Raw genomic sequence first — 22,935 nt, 5'->3', positions numbered from 1 at the left:
GTAAGCCTGGGGGGTGGGGTGGGGGTGGGGGCAGAGTGCCTGCAGGTTCCGGGCTGAGGTGGTGAGGAGCAGCGACCCACATGCTGAGTGCAGCGATCACCAGCAGGTGGCAGAGAAAGAAAATTTCCAAGCAGCCAAACACCAAACATTCAGAGAATTTTTCCCCTTTCCTGGGGGATGGGGTGGAGTTTATACAGGAAGCACTATAGGAAGCCAAAATCTGCGATAGTTTCAACACACAAGTCTAGTCATAGACACAGGAAGAATTGGGGGGATAGCGCGGGTGAGAGAAGCATAGCCAGAGGAAGCTGGGAGACATGAAAACAAGGGATTCGAATGTCAAACTGATCTTAGGTGACAAGTTTTCCCTCACACATAAGTACGGACAAAACCACACCCACATAAAGGGGGAGACGCATATCTGGGTTTGAGTTTCTGCAGGCCCTATGTCCTGTAATCCGTAGCTTTCCTTTTAAATCCCTCTAGCTCCACCCCTTGGCTATTCCCAGGTAGGTCCCCAGCTCCCCTTCTGACCTCCAACCCCACCCAACCCCACCAGTTTCCTTTAAGGAAACAATCTGTGGTTGAGGGCAGCGGTAGGGCCTTGGCTCAGGGCCCAGCGCCTCGGGTGCACTGAGGTTCCTGCCCACTACACAGACGACGTCGTCTCTTCCTGCCTTTCCAAAAAGCATTGGAGAGGTAGGAGGTTTGTCCCGGAGGTCTTGGTGCAGGACCTAAGGGGAAGTGGTGAGGACGCACTGCAGGGAGCTTGGGTGCCCTTGGCACAGACACAGCCCCAGGGCCCAGGAGGTTCGCTTCTTTCCAGCTGACATCCTCTCCCTTGTCACACAGCCCATATAAAAATGAAGCAGCAGCAATTTTTATTGAGGGACCTAAACTGAAAATAGGTTTAGAACATAATTTAAAAAAATAAAACAGCAAAAGTAGCAAAAAATATATGACCTTTTTAAAAACATTTTCCTTTTTTTTTTTCTTTTTCATTTTTTAATATATAGCAACTGATGCCTCCCAGCCACCAGGAGCATCTTACCCAAAGGGTAAATCTCTGGTAACGACCCTTTTAAAAAGACATGTAAATATATACTCAGATTTATACACTTTGTGTTTTCTTCATAGCTATATACAAAGCCCCCAAGCGTGGGGCTGGGCCCCAGGGCCACGACACTGCTCCCAGCCTTCGCCTCCCCATCCTCTGGTACCAGGTATTTGGTCAGCAAAGCAAACTAGTATTAGAATTAATAAGCCCCTGGCACCATCTCTCTGGAGCAGAAGCCACCTTCAGCCGAGGCCTGGAGTGCCTGACCTCCCCTTGCTACTGCTGTAGCCCTGAGGACAAGGCCCCCGCCACCAGAACTCAGGCTTACAGGTCACAGGAAGCAGACAAAACCAACACAGGAAAGCTTGGTCCGCTCTTGCTGGCATGTCTGCTCACCTCCCACTCCCCAGCCTCCAGGCACTGCACCAAGGTGGCGGGGAGGGGTCTTGGTCCAACATGTGGGAGGGCACGAACTGGCCGGGAACAAGGCCCTGCCGCTCTGCTCCTCTCTCTCACACGCAGGTTGTGAGGAGGAGGAGGAGGAGGAAGAGAGGCGAACTCCGGGGGGTGGGGGGGGTGAAGGCCTCCAGTAGGCAGCTGGCTCCTGCCAGCAGGAAAGGGGCAAAGGGGAAGGCAGTGAGTCCCGCAGGGAGGGGTCAGGAGGTGAGGGTTACAGCGGCCGATGGAGTCTGGGTAGGAGGGATGGGGGTACTAGTCAGCGTCGTTTGAGTCCACCATTGGCAAGCTGGGCTGGGTGTCGGGGCAGACAGGGTTCCTCCGGCAACGGCTCATGAGAGAAGACAGAATCCTCCCCTGAGGAGCAGGTAGAGCTTCGGGTGTCGGGAAAGCTGGGAGAGTACTGGTCCAGGGGCACAGACAGGTCCAGGTACTCCTGTGCAAGGAGAGACAGAAGATCTGGCACTCTCCTCCCCACGGCAGTGCGCACTCACAGAGGCGTACCTGGGGGACGGTGGCCGAAGCTAGGATAGGACAGCCTCACCTGGTTGGAGGTCAAGGCCACAATGCGGTCCAGGTCTTCCACCAGCTGTTTGAAGGTAGGTCTCTGAGAGGGTACCGCATGCCAGCAATCCCGCATCATCATGTACCTAGGAGAGGACTGTCGAGTCAGGAAGGGAGGACCCAGGCAGGGCCGCTTTATCTAGCTAGGCCCCTCTCTCCCTCTGTTCTTCCCCCAGGGCCTGGCCCAGGACCTCAGGCATCCTTCCACGCTTACAGCTCATTGGTGCAGTTACTGGGCTTGTCCATCCGATGACCCTCCTTCAGCAGCTTGAAAAGCTCCTCCACAGGCACGCCAGGATACGGGGAGCCCCCCAGAGTGAAGATCTCCCACAGGAGCACCCCAAAAGACCAGCTGTGGAGGAACACAGAGCCAGCATGTCTTAGGGGCACAGGACGAGGCCAGCCCAGAATCCTTTCCGTCTCCCCGGTGGCGCATCACCCTGACCCCACCCTCCCCGAGCACAGACGCTTACGGGGAACGCGAGGGCCAGCGCTGGAGCTCACACCGGCCTTCCAACCTCTACCAAGAGAACAAGGTAGGTGGACATATCCAGTGTTTTGTTTTGCTCTCTCCGAGAGGGAAGCAGACCCCTGTCAATCCAGAGGGACACCCAGGACTTTACTATGCTGCAATGTTCTATCCATGTATCCCTGGCAACTGCCACTTTGAAACTCACACGTCACTCTGGTGGGTGTAGATCCGGTCAAACAAAGCCTCGGGGGCCATCCACTTCACAGGCAGCCGGCCCTGTAAGTGACATCATAGGGAGACTGCGGGTAGCCCAAGCCCCGGTGATGCGGGGACAAGCGGGGTCGGCAGGGGGGTGTGGTTGGGGGGCGCACACACCGGACCAGATGTGGGACCAGATGTGGGAAGGAAAACATGTGCTTGGTTCGTCCCACCCCACCACCTCTCAAGTAAGGCCACCTGTGCTGGGCCCCAGCCCAGAGATGAAGTAGGAGAAAGCCCAATGGAGTCCTGGGCAGAGGACCCATGGCCATTCTGTCCTCAGCACTTACGTTGGTTGTCTTTTTATAGTAGTCGATGTGGTGGATGTCCCGCGCCAGGCCGAAGTCTGCGATCTTCATCACGTTGTCCTCGGTCACCAGCACATTCCTGGCAGCCAGGTCTCGGTGTATGCACTGTGGGGAGCAGAGGCCGGGGTGTGGGTGAGGGGCCGCCAGCCGCCAGCCTGCCTGGGGGCCTCGGCTTCAGCACCCGCGCTGCCCTGTGCCGCACGGGGCCTCCTCCTCTCGCCACACCACGACCCCTGGATCTTTCTAGGCCGCAGTTGGGAGGTCCCTCGCTTCCACTTTCAAGGAAGCCATCGAGCACCTCCAGCTCCAGGACCCTGAATCACCGGAGCAAGCCCTCTATGGGGCTCTCCTGCCACGCCTCCCAACTCATAGCTCTGGATTCGCAACCAGGAAGGCTGAACCTGGATGCTTCGGGCCAGCCAGCGTAGGAGTGTGCTCTCGAGCCCTGGCCCCCAGCGGCAGGACATCTGCACTGCGCTGGGGCTCAGACAAAGCCTCCGTTTACTGAGTACCCACACTGTGCTTCACACCATCACACAAGACTCCATCCCACAGCATACGGCATACATCATTCTTTCTTTGTGTTTGGAGATCTAGAAGTAGCTGCCTGGGCCTATACCAGTGGCAAAATACAGATCTGAACCATATCCAGTCTGACCCGAATGCCATGCCCTACACTGGCTCTCCAGAACCTGACGTCCCTGAGAGCCTAAGAGAGCACTGGCAGGCACGATTCCAGACACCTCCAACCCCACCAGAGGACGCAAAGTCATAAACTGGAGTACGTGGAAGGCTCTGTTCCCACTCCTGCCTCACCCAGGGGAACCCTCAGATGCCATACCTTCTTAGAGGCGAGATACTCCATGCCTCGGGCCACCTGATAGGCGCAGGATACCAGGTCCTTGGAGGAGAGCTGCTCCTCTGGGTTGTGGCTGGGGTTGTAACAGTACTCCAGCCCGGGGGGCCTCCGGGCCTGCAGGTACTCTCGTAGGTTGCCTTTGGAGGCATACTCCACGATGACATACAAAGGACCTGGGAGCGCAGGCACGGACTTGCCATCAGGGAGGGCAGGCAGGTGCTTGGGCTCAGGTTCACCCCTAGGAAGCCCCACCCTCAATTGCATACCACATGTTTGTTCCCTAGGCCTACCTGCACCTTTAGGGAGCCTGGGAAATTCATTCCACTACCCCAAGAAAGCTAGGGAAATGATTCTTCCCAGCGTACTCCAGGAAGCTCCTGAGCAAAGCTGGGAGGGGGGCTGGGGCTAATTTAAGCCATAGTGACTCACCTGGTTCTACCCACACACCATGTGTATGAGTCTAGATACCTGACTTCTCAGACAAATGCCAGAGGGCATCAGCCCAGACCCTGAGCGGTAACTCCAGCTACCGCTGAACTGGTCTCCCCTCTTAACCCCCTTCCCTAAGCTTCGCTGAAATGCCTGGTCACTGATTACGATCTCCCCAAAACACGCTGTTATTCGACGGGGAGGCCCAGGTTCTCAGCAGAGCCCCTGCGCTGACTGGGGCGGGAGAGTTGGCCTAGCTTGGCACCTACCGTCTTGCGTGCAGGCACCCAGCAGGTTGATGATGTTCTTGTGCTTCCCGATCATCTTCATCATCTCCATTTCCGAGATTAGGTCTGACAGGTCTTTCTCTGTTGCATCAGCTTTACACACACACCAGGAGGGCACGAGACTCAGTTATTTGGAAGGGAGGGGGCACGGGGCGGATGTCTGAGGAGGCCCTGATCTCAGGGACTTGCTTCTTTTTCCTCCCCATTTCACACCCCAATCGATTTTCCCTTCCCTCTTACGAGAGCTGTTGGCAACACATGCTAGGGTGGGGGCGGAGGACGGGTAAGAAAAACCAGCTACCTATGGTATCTAGAATAAACCCCTGACCGCAGCCCAGACTGACGTCAAGAACAAAGTGAGAATGTGGCCATGTGGCAGGTGTGGACCGTGACAGGGCACCGCACAGAATGGTGGCCCAAGGCCCACAGTTTGCCTGGACAAGGAAGGGCTTGCTTTTGCAAGGACAGAGACATCACTTACCCTTCAACATCTTCACAGCCACTTTGGTCACACGGTTGGGTTTGTCCTTGTCCAGTCCAATGGCCTCCGCCAACACTACCTGCCCAAAGCAGCCCTCTCCCAGGGGTTTGCCTAAAACCAGCCTTTTGGAGCAAAGAAAGGGTGATGTGAGATGGGGCTGATAAAATTTCCACCTTGGAGGGACATCCCATCTCCAAATCTCCAAATTCCACCCAGCTGAGAGCAGAAAGCGTCAACTACTCTTTCTGGATGCATCTGGTACACCTTCACTCTGAGCTGGGGGGTGCTTCCTCTGAAGCTGAGAGTTAAAGTATTATTACCTATCTCGCGGCAGCTCCCAGCGAGGGTCTTCGGGAAGCTCGTATTCAGAGACCCCGGCCAGCATGGGGGTTCCACTAGAGGAGAGCCGTGAAGGCCGAACCAGCAGAACCCCAGAGTTCATGGATGCACTGGAATCCGCAGACACCTACAGAGAAGCGTGGGGTCACCCTTCTAGCGAGAATGGGGTGGGAGGGGAGTGGGGGTATTGAGCTGCAGCCGATTTCCACAACTCCCCGTCAGGGCTTTCCATCAGTGGCAGGAGTATGTGTCTGTTATTTGACATTCTTTCTCCAACACAGAGTGGCAGAAAGACCACAAGAGGTCTGAAGATCTAAGTTCAAAAACAGATTTATTTTTGCCACCAGCTACCCTTTCCACTCACCTCTAACAGGAGCAGACCAAATCTATCTCTTCCAGACTGACATTTTGTAACCTATCATTGCAATCACAACTCTACTCTTGACCCCATTCTTTGTGAAAGCTCCACCTCAGATTATGCATCCTTCCCCCATTTCTGAAGATTTTATTTATTTATTTCAGAGAGAGACAGCAAAAGAGAGCAGGAGCAGCAGGGAGCGTGGGCAGAGGCATAGAGAGAAGCAGGCTCCCTATTGAGCAGGAGCCCAATATGGAGCTTGATCCTAGGACCCTGGGATCAGGACCTGAGCAGAAGTCAGATACCTAACCTACTGAGCCACCCAGTTATCCAGGACTATGGATTCCTAACTCCCAAAGTACCCTCCAGAATCAGCCCAGCTCCAAAGGAATGTTCCCTCCTTTCACACGCCTTCACCCTCTCTGTTCCATTTCCTTGGACAAGAGGAAGGTGGCATCCAGGCACCTGCCTCAGGTCCTGTCCTCTCTATCTCTGTACCTCTAACTGGCCCTCAGGGACCCTTGAGAAGTGCAACCAGAGTTGCACATTCAGCCCAGGTAGGACCTTCTCCCCATCCATGTGTCAGGTGAGCAGTGGGCTTGCAGCTGGGGTATGGTGGGCACCGAATTCATGGGCTAGAGCTGCTTGGAACCCAACCCTGGAGCACTTGGGACAGTCCCCTGCCCCTGGTCCAGAAGCTAGGAAGCAAAGCTAGAAGTGGCAGGCTGAGGATAGAAGAGAGGGCAGGGCATCCGAAGGTCCTGGAGGAGCTCCCGGGGGGCGCAAGAATAGAAGGTGATGCAGAGTGTGCAAATCCCCTATCTACTTTCTGTTACCTGTCTGCGCAGAGGGATGCTCTTGGCCAGCTTGTGCACGGCCATCTGGCTGTGGAAGTCGCTCTTCTTGGTGCCACTTTTCATCTTGTAGATGATGACAGAGCCCACCATGCAGGAGATGAGGAAGGCCCCTGTGCAGTAGATGATGATCTCCAGGTATAGGGGCGAGGTCATCACCGCGGGCCTCTCTTCCAGGGCTGAGTCAGTGTGAACAGGGTATTAGCAGGCTCTGGAGGCCCAGATCACCAGGGTCCCAGCTTCGTAAGAAAGACCACCCCCACCTCCTTTCGTCTGAGAATTTTCAGGGCAGACAAGAACCAAGCCAGGTCCCAGCTAGGACTGAGGTCTGGCACTGAGCAGATCAATCAGCTTGTGATCTCTGAGTCTTCCTGATCCTGCTTGACTCCTCCAAGGGGGATGGACTAGAACTATCTTGCCACTTAAGGCCCATCCTCATTCATTCAGGAGCCCGCCTTGCTCAGCTGGACTGCTGAGACTGCCGGGGACCAGGGACCCCACAAGGACTTTCTCAGTCTCTTCCTGGAAACCCGGTCCTTCTCCGCAGGGCCCCAGCACTACGTGTAACCCCTGGTACATGGGACAGAGGAACCACTTAGGAGTCTGTTGTCCCTGACAGCCCAGGGGCATCTTCTCCATTTCCACGTGCCACAGCACCTGACATGCAGCAACACACTGTGAGTTCAAGGAGGGAGAAGAGGGAGGGACCCAGTCTGTGTCCTGGGTCCTTGTCTTCTGCCTGTGCCTCCTGGGTCAGGTCAGACACATAAATATTTGTACCTAGCTAAAACACAGGCAAAACTAACTTCATTTCCCACCATGTCTGGACTGCTTGAGATGAGCATGTCCCCTTTGCTGTGCTTAAGGATTCTACTCAGGCCCCAACTCCTAAAACTGAAGCAGGAAATTGGAGAGGAGGCACTGTTTTCTTCTCTTCTCCCACCTTCCATTTAGAATTCAGCCTGCTCCCACAAAAGCCCATCCAGCTGAAACCCCGGTTTCCTTATGCACGGGGGACAAGGAGGCTTCCCGGACACCCCTTCCCCACCAGCTTGAATGCCCCTCTTCCTTGCATGGCTTTCTTCTAAAGAAACCAGCCAGCCACAGAGGCAGGCACTCCAGGAACCTCCCCAGAGAGGCACCAGTGTGACCCCAGATGGAGCCTGAAGGAACCCCGGAAGCCCAACAAGGAGGCAGCAGAGCTGGTAATAGGAGGAAGTGTTTCTGTTTTTCTCTCTCCCCAGTATGGACAAACGAAGACAACCAAGTGGGAGCACACACGGGACAAAGACAGCGACGGGATAAAAACAGAACACTTCTCTGCCTCAAGCAGGGGTCCGACCCTGCTGGCCAGGCAGGGCAGAGGAAGAGAGAGGGACGGAGAGGAGGAAGTGTCAGCACTGTGCCCAGACCCACGTGCAGGACACTCTGGAGGCAGTGATCACCAGCCCCACCACCTGAGCAGGCTGTAGGCTCCTTCCTGCCCAGCCCAGCACACACCCCTCCCTTCCGGGAGCCCAAGAGGATACATGGGCAGCACCGAGTCCCCTATGGCCTCCAGAGTCAGGCCTCACTTAAAGCTCCACTTCCCGCATCTGGGTGGATGGAGCCTCTCCTCCCGAGATCAGAGGACGGCGGGGGTGCTGGCCCTCTTCCTGATAAGCAACAAGCCTCTCTTTCAGAATGCCTACATCTGGTTAGAGGAGGAGGCCCAGGCCTCTCTTGAGACCTCTGGAGCCAGCAAAAAAGGATCAGACTAGTTAGGGAAGGCTGCTGGGCCCAAGGAGGGAAGGAGCCTACCCTGCATGAGAACCCAGGTTAGCTCCAGAGTCCACGCATGCATTGCATTGGCCAAGGGGGAGAGCCAGATGCGGGTATGCAGGTGGGAGGCCTCTGTGTTCCTGCAAAACGAGGACAGCTCCTGGGAGAGCCGAGGGGATTCGACCCTCAAGCTTTCAGACAAATTGCCAGGGCCACCTGCTGGCCCCAGGAGCCCACCCCTCTACCTCTCCCGGCTCTGTGTCTCCCCCAGCCCCACAATGCATGCTCCCCCCGTGCCCGTGGCGAGGGCAGGACATCGAGAGGAGAAGTACAGTGTATACCTTCCAGAACGGTCAACCATGCAGAGTGATGGGACAGTCCGATAGAGTTACCCGCCAAGCACGTATACTCCCCCGCGTCCTCAAAGGAGACATTCCTTAAGTGGAGCACTTCCATCTCTTTGTCGGTGGTATTAACTCCGGCAGTCTAGAAGAGACAACGGAAGCAAAATGGACAAGCACAGGACATGAGACCTCTCAGAGACACACAGAGAAAGGGAGGGAGGAAGAGAAGGCGGGGGGGGGGAAACCGGAGGAAGAAATGCTCCCCAGCGTCTCCTTTGCAACAAGGAACAAACAAAAACCACCAGGCAGCGAGACCTGTTAGAGGAAGACAGTGAGACCCTGAGGGGGGTGCTCCGCAGACTTGAGACGCCGCTGGCTGGTTACGACCCTTCACCAGATGCTGGCAGCCCCTGGCCCGTCCAAGCATGCGGGCGGGCGGCGGGCAGCATGGAGAAATGGGGCCCGGCAGCGGGGGCTGTTTGGTTTCAGGTAGAGAAAGTCAGAAGGCACACACAGGAGGGATGGATGGGTGCTGCGGTCACACATGCGCACACACGCGCACGCACACACACACGCAAACGCAAGCACAGCAGCCTGCTGGTTTGCAAGGGGATGCCCAGCCCCTTCTCTTCTCCACCACTCAAACCTCCGTCTGCACTGCTGTTCAGCACACGGCCAGACTGAGCCCACAAATGCACACACAGCCGAGGAGCACACACAAGGCACAGAGGGAACAGACACCAACACAGGACCGAACCAAAGCAGCCTCCCAGGCCGAGTATTTTTCCATGGCTCTGGGCTCTAGAAGTACAGCAGGGTGACAGGGAGAGTCGGGTGCTGGCTTCCCCATCTGCCCCAGCAGCGTGGGGCCTGAACCACACTCCCAGCACAGGGCCCCATCCAGCTCCCCATTACCTTTTGCCACAGGTCTGGTGACAGTGAGCCACGCAGACTGGCTAGCTTCACCAATATAATTGGAAACCTTACACACATACTCCCCGCTCTGGGCCTCTGTCACATTGAACAGGGTCAGCACCTCCGCATCCGAGCTATTAATCCCCGAATGCTAGAACAAACCAACGACAAGCCAGTCAGTGGGACACACACTGAGACGTGGCCAGACTTCGCTCCCATGTAAGGTTAAGGCAGGCCCAGGGAGCTGAGGCAGGGGAGACGGTAGTGAGATTTACCATCTTTCCCTTCTCAGTAGGACAAAACTGGACTTCGAAGGCCCAAAGCATCTGACTGAAAAAATAAACGTAAAAAGAAAATGACTGCCCCTAGTCTCACGTTGTATCTGTGTCAGGCCCACTTGTCCGGGTCTAGGGCAGGGACTCTGAAGGGAGCCAAAAGCCAAGGGCCAAGGCCACGGCCTTGTTCTCTGACACAGCGGTTTCAGCACCGGTAGTGAAGAGAAGGGACGGCCGTAAAACTCTGGGAGGGCCAAGCCGGGGGAGGAGGAGGTCTAACTCTAGGACCAGAGTTAGCCAGCCCCCGGTTACGTCTTGTTGCGAGATCCACTGGGGGAATTAGGCAATTACCTTCCCTGGATTAGAGGAGCATTCGGGGACAATGACAGTCTGGGAGTGAGGAAAAGGAAGAGAAGGCCATTACTCCTGATGCTGTTTACAATCTACCTGCAGCCCTTGCTTTTCCAACACTACTTAAGAGTCGTGCCCTTATCGTTCACGCACTCGCCAGAAAGGATGTGACTTGGGCGATAGGGTGGAAGCTGGGAAACGCTTGCTGGAAAGGCTTTGGTCCTGGGCAATGGAAGATCAGGAATCCCAATGCCTTCCCTGAAAATAGCTGAGCCAAAAGCCTGAGCAAAGTCACTCTCATGGCTCCCCAGAAACCAGCAGTGGCCTCTCCATCCCTCAGTTCCCACTGCACGGCCACTCTGTGACCTGTCACTAGCTCTGGGGAATGTGGCTAGGTCCCTATTTAAAACGGAGCATGTGCCTGAAGGGTAAGTGATGCATCCCAGTCACTGGTACTAAGACTGACCATAGCCACTGGGGACCAGGGAGATACAGGTCTCCTTCCCAGCACCCAGCCCACAGGGACCGGGGCCTAGATTACCTTCAAGATCTGGACATAAGGCAGGTTGTCTGGACCAATCTTACTCCCATTCACCTCGATGTGCTTTAGCCACTGGATATGGGGCTGTGGGTCACTGTACACCTTACACATGAACTCCACATTGCTGCCCAGGGCCACCGTCTTGTTGGCAGGCAACCCTGCCTGCAGGATGGGCCGGTGAGGGGACCGCTCTGTGGAGGAAGAGACAGAAGAGACTCATGAGGCCCTGCCTTGGCCCGCTTCTGGCTGGGATGCTGACAGAGGGCGTCCTCAAGACCGCCAAAGAGAAGTGAGCTCCCCTTGGCTTTTCCAGTGAGCAGAGCGTTTCCAGTCTCTGTCAAGCCTTAGCCCCAGAACTCTGAGCCGGGAGAGGGAAGAAGCTCTTCCTCCGCACGGCCATGCATCCATTTTCACAGGCACCAGAAGTCTCTCCTGCCTTAAATGGAGACCCTATCACTTTGGTCACACCCCCAGTCCTCCCTAACAAAAATTACAGAGAGGAGTTTAGACTTGCTCCTGCAAGTGTGGCCCAAGAACAGCACACTAGCAGCACTCAGTGTTCACCAGCAGTGCCGAATCTCTGGTCCTTTCCGGCTGGACCAGAAGATTCTCTTCATGCCATATCCTCAAAGCCAAGACAGAATGCTGGTGGGGCAGCTCTTTACCCTAAGATCTCTAGAGAATGAGGGTCTGCCACAGCAGACCACCGAGAGCCGTGCTGGGCCTCCTCGAGTTTCCTGCAACGCCCCACAGTCGGCACGGGGCTGGGGTCCGGCACTACGGAGCCTCCGTCTGCTCTTCTGTGGAGCAGGAAGCACCATGCCGACCTCGCAGGGCCCGTGAGAACTGCCAGGGCCCAAGCACCCACCCTTCAGCAGACTGTCCACGAAGCAGCAGCCACCGGAATGCCGTGTGACCCCCACTCTGGTCACCCCTCACGGGACACTAGCCACAACACCTTTCACCTTTCAGGAGCCAGAGCAGCATCCAAGCCTCTCAACTAAATGCACAAACCAGGCACAGAACCGGCTTCTGGTGACAGAGCTGACCGATGTCTGTGCCAGCCTGGACACTCCGGCCATTCTCTCCAAGCCCTGCTCGGTTTCCTCGCAGCTCCTTTCACCCTGTCGCCGGGGCCTTCTTACCCACGACGTCGAGCTGGTAGGTGTGGTTAATGCTGCCGTATTCATTCTCCACGATGCACGTGTAGTTGCCCTTATCCGAAGGCACCACGGAGTCCATTATGATGCTCCAGGTGGCGTAACGGACCTGAGGGGAGACATGCCAGAGCGCTCCACTGCGGGTCTGGAGGAGAACGGAGGCAGAAGCGCCCGGTGGCACTTACCCTCCAGTCCCAGCCTGGGGAGAGACTGCCCCTCTACCCCGCCCCTGGTCCACGTGTACTGAAAGAACCCATCAGGTGCATGGGCAGGCGGGTATAAGGAACTCTGGACATCCGCCTGCAACAGCCAGGGCCACCTGCCCTCTGACCTACGTGTTTCCTGCCTTCTCCCAAATGCCCCAGGCTCCTCCCACTCTGCCCCTCCCGGAGTTCAGCCCAGTATGCCTCTGCCCTCTTCTTCCAAGAACCCTCTCCTCCTGCCCAACCTTGGGTCAGAATGGTTCTCACTATCCCTCTGGGCCCCTGATCACAGCCCACTTTTTGTGACAAGTGTTCAAGGATGCATGCCCTCCTGTTAAGACTAGAAATTCTCTGTGGTCAGGAACACTGCCTTGCACACAGCAAGTGTTGCATAAATTACTTTAAAATGTTTCCCTATTTTTCCTGATCTCTGCTTTCCTTTTCTTTTTGCAGTTTTTTTTTTTTTTTTTTTTTTAAAGCAATCCCAGGGTGCCTGGGTGGCTCATTGGGTTAAAGCCTCTGCCTTCGGCTCAGGGGATGATGCCAGGGGCCTGGGATCCAACCCCGCACTGGACTCTCTGCTCAGCAGGGAGGCTGCTTCCCTTCCTCTCTGCCTACTTGTGATCTGTCAAATAAATAAATAAAAATCTTAAATAAATAAATAAAGCAACTTCTACACCCAACGTGGGGCTCGAACTTACAACCCTGGGATCAGGAATCGCACACCACCAACTGAGCCAATCTGCTTTCCTTGTACAAGATTAATGGCAAAAAAGCAGCAAGGTGAGATGGGGTAGAAGGATGATCAGAGTCTAAAGAAGTGATTAAGGAAGAAGAAGTTCTTCCTAGAGACGTAGATGGGCAAAGGATGCAGACAGACCATTCACACAGCAGGAAACAAAAATCGCTGATTAATACATGAAAATCTGAAGTCTGCTAACAAGCAGAACAATACATAAGAGAAGAGTGAAGTACTTTTCTCATCAAAGTTGTTGGTTCAGGTATGGGGAACTTGCCATTGCCATTGAACTAATTTTTTCTTTTGGGAAAGTAATTCTTACCATAATAAAATAAAATTTAAAAATAAAATCACATTCCTGCTCATTACATCATCCTCCATTAAAGCAAATATCACAATAAATAAAATATCAAATCTTCCTGATGTACTTGGAACTCTACTGCCCAGTACACTCTCTAGAAAGACATGTGTTCAGGAAATGTTCATGTAAAATGAAATAAATGAATGAGTAAAATTACCTAATTACTGGAGGAGAAAAAGGTGATGCAAAATATGCATGAAGGGCTCAAAAAAAATTCTTATACTTGGTCTAGTAACTTCACTCCTAAGCAATCTTTAAAAACACGAAGATTTATGTACAAAGATATTTACCATAATGTGATTTACATTAGTGAAAAACCAGAAAATGACAAATACCACAAAACAGGTCGTTATATTATGAGACATTTTAATAATGAAATATTATGCAGCCATGAAAAGTTATCTCTCAACCACATGGTGAAAGACTCATAACGTTAACAAGCGACAAGAAATTATATACACAGTGTGATTATATAAAAACCATATACATAGAAAAAAAGACTGAAAAGGTTTTTGTTTTGTGAGAGCAAGCAACAAGGTGGGGACAGGGCAGAGGGAGAGAGAATCTCGAGCAGGCTCCACGCCTAGTGTAGAGCCCGATGAGGGGCTTGATCTCACAACTCTGAGATCATGAGCTGAGCAGAGTTGGACGGTTAACACTGAGCTACCCAGGTGCTCCAAGACTGAAAAGATTTTAAAGCTTCATTTGCAGTTTCTTGTACCTGAAATTTTTCTAAAGTGCCCTGCTTTTATAGTTAGAAATCATTAAACAATTAATGACATATAATAGGGATTTTCCAAGGAGCTTCTCCTGTTCCTCTTAACACCAACTTTCATATATACACACGTACCTTGTAGCCTCCAATCCTGTGGTCAGGTTTGAATTCTTTGCCATTTTTCAACCAGCGCAGTGTGGGGTTGGGAGTCCCACTGGAAGGGCATTTGAACTTCACAGTCTTGGCAGCCGGCACCGCATGCAATTTCTTTTCCATCTTTTCTGGGGATGTCCAGTATGGAGCCACGGCTGCCCAGGAGAAGCCAAGAGAGACAGGCAGGGGCCAGTCAGGCTCAGGAGCAGGAGCCTTGGTCAGGACCCGGAGGTGTCCTGCCTATCTGCCCAACACTTGTGAACAGTGCCTGCTCTAACCAGGGCACCCCAGGGACCCCAGGGCAAAGCATCATGACCCCATGTGTCCTCTCCTCCCATTCTCCCAACAATCATCCAAGCCTCACCCTTCCCACTCAAACCCAACGCCCGGCCCAAAGGGCAGTAAGGTAGGAAACAGTGTCTCACGCATACGGTTTGGTTTGGTGTTATCTGTCTCTTTCTCCTCTGAAGAGGAGTCATCATCATCGTCGTCATCCTCCGAGGAGGGGAGAGCATCTACGGGAAGCAGAAGGGGGCACTGAGGTCCCTTCGAAGGAAAAGGGCTCACTAGGTTTCCATCCATATCAACAGCCGGCCATGGACATGAAGGCCAGTCCGGTTACAGACGATTGCAGGTGCCCGTCCCCATACTGGACCCCAGTCCCATCCTGCCTCAGTGACAGTGGCTCTGCAGGATGGAAACGTCATAGAACTGCAAGCTCTATGCCTGTCCCCCACCTTCCCCATCCCAGCACAGTGCCCCTCTGTCCAGAAGTCTCGAGACTGGCCAGTTCCATCAGGGGCAGCCGGTCCTCTCGAATTCCATCCCAACCTGCATTCAGAGGTTCTCGAAACTCAGCACCACCCACATGTGCTGGGTCTCAGGACGAGCAGCCAGGGAAACTATGTGTCTCCTTCTTGAGAAACCCAGACAGGTCTAGGCACGCCACGGCCAGAAGCCATTTCTACAGCCACGGCCCAAATAATTTCTAGTTGGGATCTTTCCACCACACGTGTGCTAATGTTTGGGGCTGCCCTTCATAACCAGAGCAGAGAGGGAGCCCACAACAGTCCGCAGCTGCCAACACTTCTCCGCAAGGATCCACTCCTTTTAAAAGGCTTGACACACGTGTGGTCACCAAATAGCGTTCATGCCAGATCTTTTTCCAGTCCCTCCTAATGCTTTTGGGGGTCTGGAGGGAAATAAAGGAGGCAAGTCCTTCAACTGGGGGCAGGTTCTAAATGATGCCTGGAGGAGAGGTGATGCCCAGCCCTCACCCTGGATTTGCACACATGGTGTAAAGAAAAATTCAAGCTCAAGCTCTTCTTTGTTTAACCCTAGAGTTGTATCAAAGTCGTGTTCTAGAAGTGGCAGATTCCCAAAGTCACTGAGCTCTGGGGTTCCCTGGCTGCCCTTAATACAGCTCCAGAAGCTGGAGGACAGATGTTTTCCATGAAGCCTGGGAGTATGGTGGTGCACCTGGATCCTTCCCATCACAGTAGGGACCCACCTCACCACACAGTCCGGGGCTCTAACCCCTGAGCCAAGTACCAAGTCCAAATGGCAAGGGAATGACAGAATGGAAGCTGGCCGAGTCCCAGGTAGCACCTGGAGATCTGGGCAAGTGATGGTGGAAAAAAATCAGTGTCTTATTGACCCAAGTGTATCAGCAGTCACTTCTAAGACGGATCCTAGAAGGCCAGATCGCTGACCTGAGGCCTACACCAGCCGGTCACCCCTGAGAGCTAAGCCACGCGGCGGGCAGGGAGCAGTGTTAGTGGGCAGCAGTTTCCGAAGCAGAGTGGGGGCAGATCTTGAAGGGGCGGAGGCTGGCCTCCCCCTGAAACCAGCAGAGAGGGTGGGAGGGATGGATCTGGGGAGAGGCGGAGGGCAGGCTTTGCTACCAACCTGAGACATTGACGGAGAAGTAGGTGGTGTCACTGCCCGAGGGGCTGCTGGTCACACAAGCGTAGAGGCCGGAGTCGGCAGGCACGGAGTCCCGCACCTCCACCTCCTCCCCTGTGATGCGGGTACGGTTGCTTTCCACCAGCTGCACCCCGTCCCGCAGCCAGTTGATGCTCTGGACATCGTCCCGCAGCCGACAGCGAAGCTGCAGCGGGTCACCAGGGTGGACCAGGAAGGACTCCACTTCCACGGGGGCTCCCCAGGGCTGGGCTGCAGCCACCCACGGGGGCCGGGAAGAGGAACCGAGGATGGGGCAGGAAGAGGGGGAGAGGGAAGAGGGAGAGAGACAAAGGGAGTTAGGCTAGGCGAGCCGCATGGAGCTGCGACATCCTGGGGGCTACAGAGCTTGGAGGAGGGAACGGGGGTACGGGTCAGTGGGGGACAGCTGGCCCCTGGAACCCTACCTCTTCTTCTCTACCTGACTCCCCCACAAAGGGCAAAAGAAGAAAGAGGCAAAGCCAGGAAGCAGCCACAGCAGCATTAAGCAGTTGACTTTCATTTCCCTCCATTCAAGGAGGGGTGGGGAAGGGGAGGAAGGCCAGTCTGCACCCCCCCCCCCGCCACAACCTCCCCACACCAGGGCTTCTTTGTGTCCAGAATGCCCCTCCCTGCACACTCGGTTCTTTGCCAAGAGTGGTCACTTCCCAGGAGAACACCCCATTCCTTTGGGCTAGGCCAGCCTCAGCGCTTTCCCTAGTAACAGCTGAGCAAACCCAGTCCCTCAAAAATCCAGCAGCCCCCACCTAAAGGAGAGAGAAGGTAATTTGTCAACAGGGGTCCAATGATCTGGCAAGGAGGGGTCTGGGCCCTCAGTGAGTCCGATGTGTAAGACACGAAAGTGGAAGAGCCAGCCCAAGGAGAGGTCAGCTCAGGGGAACCTCTGGCTAACAGGTGTCAGGCCAGAGGATTCAGAGCTTTTGAGTCTATTAGGAGCGGACGCCTGCAGCTGCCACCAAGCCCACACTTGCTCTGGCTACAGCAGCCCTTGCACACAAAGCTCCTTTCTCCTCGTCCCACTGCCGGGCTCCCCCCTCAAGCCCCCGCCTTCCCCGCCCCCAACACACTGTCACACACATTCGCTCCCCCTCACCTCTCCTGCCCTGGATGCCGGGTGCTCCACGGCTCACAGATCTGATGCGACTCAGCCACCCATCCATCCCTCTCACGACCAGCGACTGGGCACTGGGCACTGGCACTGACAAAGAAGGCCTGCGGCCAGGCACGCCCTGGAGGCCACTGTCCCGCACCGTTACCCCCTGCTCCTGGGCACCCCCTCTTTACTAGCCAGGGGAAAATGCGGCTTCTATTTCCATTCAGGATGCTCAGGGGCGCTCCCTCCCCACATCCCTGCCCACTTAAGCCCTCTGACCACAAAAAAAGTGCACCTGGGGGCGCCTGGGTGGCTCAGTGTGTTAAAGCCTCTGACTTCCGCTCAAGTCATGATCCCAGAGTCCTGGGATGGAGCCCCGAATCCGGTTCTCTGCTCAGCGGGAAGCCTGCTTCCTCCTCTCTCTCTGCCTGCCTCTCTGCCTACTTGTGATCTCAGTCAGATTTAAAAAAAAAAAGTGCACTTGTTTTGGCTCCTATCCACCACCTGACTTATGTCTCCTGGGAGCCTTCTTTCATTCTCAGCCCCCCACGCCCCAGGTAACCACCAGCGGGCTCCGGCCAGGACTCCTTGCAGGTCCCCCAAGTGGGAGCCCCTGAAACACACACTTTCTCCCATCCCTGCACCCCTTGGAGGCCCATGTCCTGCCAGCTCTCAGCTGCCCTCCAGGTCTCTGCCTGGCTGGGGATTCTGCCTCAAAGCCTCTTCTAGCTCCCAGTCTGGGTCAGGTGCCCTCCCACTGCACTGCACACTGAAGGAAAGTCCCCAGGATGGGGCTGACACCCAGTACAGTGCCTGGCACTCAAAGAGTTGCTTAATAAATGCTTGTGAACAATGCATAAAAGGACACAGGTACTGTCTCCTCCTCTTCCTTCCTAAACCTTCTTTTCTCCTTCTCCAATTCTCACTGTAGCCAACTCTGGAGTTTATCCAGGTTTTTGCCAGAAACCTTACAAATGAAGGAAATGAACCCCTCTGGCGTCAGCCAACACCAGGGACTAACAGCTGCTTTCCTCAGAGGGGCCAAGGCAGTGGGCCCTGACCCTCTTCAACCCAAGGGCTGTCTTAAATACTGGGTATATGTGAGTCATCAAAAGTGGGGGCGCTGCTTCAAAAGGGTTTGGAAGCCACTAGGCTAACAGTCATTTATATTTTTGTGAATCAGGTCAAGAGGAACACCACAAAGGTGAGCAGACCACATAAGTGATTAAAAATAAGCTTTTGTGGGTCTTAAAAAAAAGTTATTCTTTCCATTTTTAACGGTTTGTGGTTTTGCCAAAAGATGGGAGAAAAAAAGCAGTTCAGACTTGACCCTTAAGGAAAACAGGAGACACTCCTATTGATCAAATCTCCACTCCCTCCAATGACCTCACTGATTAAATATTTTGCAGCTCCTAATCTGTACAAGCCGTTGGTCAAACAGTCAACTCAGTAAACTCAAATTCTTAGCCTCTGGCATCACAGCTTCTTTTGGCAGGCCCAGGGGACAAAGAAGTGGTAAGGACAACATGGGCACTTCCCTGAGAGAAAGCAGCAAAGGGACACTGGCCTGGCTGAGACCAGCTCTGGCTGATTCTAGCTTGGATCCCCAACACAACTTACGGGGATGTATGAAAAGTCTCAAGGACCAGCTTTCTTTTCCCTGCCACTGGAGTTCCAACTCTCTCGGAGGCTCTAAGCCTTGGTGTGCTCTGCCCCTTAATTCTCCTGATCAAGATCCTGCACCATAAAATCAAAGCCCCTGCTTGGCATTCAAGGCTCTTCTCCCTCACAGAGCCGCCTTCTCCCTACCTTCCACTTCAAGGCTGGCTGTTCTCCAGACCAACTGCACTCTCTCCTCACAACAAAACTGACTTTGGCTCAAGACCTTCAGCTCTGTGATGCTCTAGTCCTTCCCCTACTCCACCCTGCCCGACATGGCTCAAAGTGCACCATCAAAGCCGGCAGGAAGCCTGCTGTTGGCCCCAGTGTTGCTACCCTAACTGTAACACAGTTTCTACACAAACCACACAAATTCACACTCAATCACATACCATCTTGTATCGTTTCTTTTAAAAACATCTTTGTTGAGATATATTCACATACTATAAAAGTCACCCATTTAGAGCACGCAAGTTCAATTTTTATTAGTCACAGAGTTATGCAACCATCACCACAATCTAACTGTAGAACATTTTCTAATCACCCTCCAAAAGAAACCCCCCACCCACAGCCAGTCAGTGCTGCTTTGTTCCTGAGATATCTGCCTGGCCTGGGTATTTCGCATCAATGGAATCACACACTGATGATCTTTTGCCAGCGTCTTCTTTCGTTTAGCATAACACTTTCAAGGTTCTTCCATGTTGTAGCACGTCTCACTACTTCACTCCTTTTCATGGCCAACTAATATTCCACCGTATGGATGTTCTACATTTTATGAACCTGTGTATCAGTTGATGGACATCTCGGTCTACTGTTTTCTAAACAGTCCCAAGTGCCCATGTCTTCCTCTCCTAAGAAACAGCAACCAACTCAGAGCAGAAGTGCCTGTTGTCATTTTCCCACAGTGCCTAGCAATGCCAAAGACAGAAAACACCCAATGAGATCTTCAACTGAATTTAGCACCTGGGAAAAGCTAATTTTAAGAGGAACCAAAAATCAGCCCACAGCTCCTGGATTATTCTTTTCATGGCTAGGAGTGCTCTTGATTGTGTGTCAACATCTCTATTTACAAAGCAGGGGCAATGCCACTTTCTTCTAGGAGGCGATGGAAAGGTAACCAAGCAATTGCTGGTTTCCTGGGCCCTGCCTGTCTGCATCGCTGCCGAATAACAGTCTTGACCTGGGGGAGTCCTATTTATGGTGGCTGATGCAAGGATGTCCTTGCTCACCGGAAGCCTCTAACAATTCAGTCCCTACCCTCCATTCTCCTTTTGGTCTTTCTAGTGTCCCCCATTTATGTCCCCACTGGGAAAGGCCCTTGTATCTGTGGCCCCAGTTCCTCTGAGCTGGCCTTTCTCTGGTCAAGAGCAATGGGCCAAGGTTACACTTGTTAGGTTTCTGATAGCAAGAGAGGAGTGGACAACTTTATTGCGCTGGTCATGGATGAAGGAAAGGAAACCAGTTTATCGCTTGGCCCCTTGAAGCCCTGGTTCTTCCAATCTTGGAGAACCTGATTAGCTGAAATGGGGTTGCTATAAGGAAAGCAGCAACCCAGAACACTTACTTGCTTTAGCATCTTGTTTCCCAAGAGATGAGGTGGGAAACAAGAGGCTGGAGGACATTTGGTATCTGGATTCTGTGATGACCTTGCCTGAGGCTGGAAGTGTTGGGCCAGGAGTCGGCGCACAACATTCACTCTTATAGGTTTGAGGTGCATGTGTTCAAAGTACATTGTGGAAAAAGATGCTCTGCATTCTGATGCTCAAGGAGGGTCCCTGTTCTCGTCACCGGGCATGGGAAAGTTGGGGTTAGGGTTAGAGATGGACCTGAATATCCCTAGAGGTTAAGACTGCCGACACCTTGGTCAATTCTCCAGAAACCGGGAGTGAACAAAAACTCCTGCTTCGCTGCATGAATGAGACCACTGTGGAAGGCTGTGTAGGCGGGATCCAGAACCCCCTTTAACGAGAGGAAAAGGGATTCCTAAGACCAATCACCAGTCCCATCTTGTTTCTCTAACAGAGCCTCTCTATCCCCCAAGAAAAACCAAGAGCAGATCAGGGACCCACACTTTAGTAATCCTCAGGGAACCAGCCAGAAAAAGAGGAGGGGGAGGGGTAGTGTTTCCCACGAGCTCTCAAGTAGAGGAACAGATGAATGTTGTTGAATGGAGCCTGGCTGAGTCCCTCTTCCCTTCCTATATTCCTCCAAAATACCAGGGCTTTGTGGTCCCCAAAAAGCCAACAGGAGGTAGCATTTTCTAAGGCGCGACTGGCCAGAAATGTACCTCTGTTCCCCAGCAGGCAGTTCTGCCCTGGGTACATCCCATCAGAGCCAAGTGCTGGATTCGAAATCATGGAGTCTTCTGCCAGCCGTGGGCACGGTGCCAGGTAGGGGAATGGGGCCTGTGCTGAGGCCCAAACCCATACATGAACATTGTCATTCTTAGGAGACAGTTCCTATGATAGCGACAGGCTCGGGACTTTGGTATGGCACTTGATACTTCAAAAGGCAGGTTTAGGGCTCCCCAGTGGCTCAGTTGGTTAAGCATCTGCCTTCGGCTCAGATCATGGTCTCCAAGTCCTGGGACGGAGCCCCGCATTCCCCCCTCCCCCACCCACCCGCACCCCCCCATCAGGCTCCCTGCTCTCTGCCCCTCCCCACTGCTCGTTCTAATTAATAAATAAATCTTTTTTAAAAAAGAGGCACGTTTATTCATTTATCCATTTAAGTATGAAAAATGGAGATTCAGGGATTTCTCTCAAAGTCACACAACAGGGGTCAGCACTGGCTCTCGATGCTGGGTCTGCCCAGCCTGGGCCCCTCCAGTGTCTCAATTTTCACCCAGCACCGGGTAGAGCGACAGGTGACCCACTCGAGGTACTTCATGTGGCTTTCACCACAGGTACACAGCACCGTCCTCCCCTCCCCGTGTCCCTGGCTCCATTCTGGATCAGTCACCAGACACCTTCTCTGGCTCCTGAGACCCTCACCGCTGAATAGTTTACAGCCGAGCTGATGACCTCTGATGACCCCTGCCTGACTCGCTGAGAAAATTAAGAACATCAGGCAAAGGGGGCTCCCCAACCCTCTCCTTGGGCCAGCTCTCCTGCTCATACATCAGAAAGGTGCAGCGCTCAAACCCTGACTTGTCTGCACAGGCACCCGCATTCCATGCCCTCACACCTCCTAGGCCCTCGGTGCATTTCTTCCTCCTCCAGAATCTGGAGCCACCCCCCACCCAAGCTCAGAAGTCCAATCTCTCAGCCAAGCCAATGCCCACCCTGCCCCTCTTCTTTTGCTTCCTCCTAAAGTGCCTTTCCCTCTGCTCTCTCCCTCACTCCTCCAGTCGTGAAAATTCACTCCCCGAACTGCAGTCTCCAACCCTATTCTTAATGTGCCCTCCCAAGACATACAGATTCTCCGGCCTTTATCTTGCACTTATTCACGCTGCTTGGCTGTGGGCTGGTCCATAAATGCGCATCTTCTCTAGCCTCTGTGCTGTCACCCACATCCTGCACTCCAGAGGATAACCTGCCCCAACAAAGCCGGGGCTTGTTGTCTCGGGGTCACATTTTCTGTCATCCCTATGAAACCCTTTTGATTTTGGATTTCTGGGTCAAGAAAGTTAGGGGAGAATGGCCATTCTCTTCAGGAACGTGGGGGGAACTGGTGGTCCAGCAATGTTTACAGTCTTGGCACAAACTCCCCAGAGATAAATGAGGGGGCAATTGTGGGTGGGGGAGGAACTCGGGGTGGCTTTGAAGGCAACTTAAAAGGAACACAGAACAGCGCGGCAGGGCTCCGGGAACCCTCTGCAGAGGTTTTTTATTACGTTATTTTGGCTTTGAAATGGAACTGAAAACTTACTTTCCTCTGGCAAAGCCGGGCCGGAGCACGGATCTCACCGAAATCCCGGGGAACAACTATCCTCCCACAAGAGCTGGGGCAGAGAGGAAGCCCTAAAAACCGGGGATTCCC

General features: G+C 53.7%; 1 protein-coding gene across 14 annotated transcripts in view; it reads right to left on the bottom strand.

Annotated features, from left to right (window-relative positions):
- Positions 1–864: 864 nt before the first annotated feature.
- Positions 865–22,935, bottom strand: part of FGFR1 (fibroblast growth factor receptor 1) — a 47,374-nt gene continuing 25,303 nt past the window's right edge. For 2 of the 14 annotated variants that reach the window (XM_082715378.1, XM_082715384.1), the window contains exons 3-18: positions 16,149–16,415; positions 14,666–14,755; positions 14,223–14,395; positions 12,055–12,178; positions 10,910–11,100; positions 8,825–8,969; positions 6,699–6,901; positions 5,492–5,637; positions 5,172–5,293; positions 4,673–4,783; positions 3,957–4,147; positions 3,098–3,220; positions 2,755–2,825; positions 2,292–2,429; positions 2,058–2,163; positions 865–1,949 (exon numbers count right to left, since the gene is read on the bottom strand). In XM_082715378.1, coding sequence (XP_082571504.1) covers positions 1,773–1,949; positions 2,058–2,163; positions 2,292–2,429; positions 2,755–2,825; positions 3,098–3,220; positions 3,957–4,147; positions 4,673–4,783; positions 5,172–5,293; positions 5,492–5,637; positions 6,699–6,901; positions 8,825–8,969; positions 10,910–11,100; positions 12,055–12,178; positions 14,223–14,395; positions 14,666–14,755; positions 16,149–16,415 — 2,378 coding nt within the window. In that variant the 3' untranslated portion in view covers positions 865–1,772. Of the gene's footprint in view, positions 1,950–2,057; positions 2,164–2,291; positions 2,430–2,754; positions 2,826–3,097; positions 3,221–3,956; positions 4,148–4,672; positions 4,784–5,171; positions 5,294–5,491; positions 5,638–6,698; positions 6,902–8,824; positions 8,970–10,909; positions 11,101–12,054; positions 12,179–14,222; positions 14,396–14,665; positions 14,756–16,148; positions 16,416–17,295; positions 17,714–22,935 lie in introns of those variants that run through there. The other 12 variants (XM_082715385.1, XM_082715387.1, XM_082715388.1 and 9 more) reach the window with 10 other exon arrangements.

Source organism: Mustela nivalis (genome assembly GCF_964662115.1).
Source record: "Mustela nivalis genome assembly, chromosome: 20".
In the NCBI taxonomy this organism is placed as follows: Eukaryota; Metazoa; Chordata; class Mammalia; order Carnivora; family Mustelidae; genus Mustela; species Mustela nivalis.
This window is presented reverse-complemented; position numbering and strand designations above follow the sequence as displayed.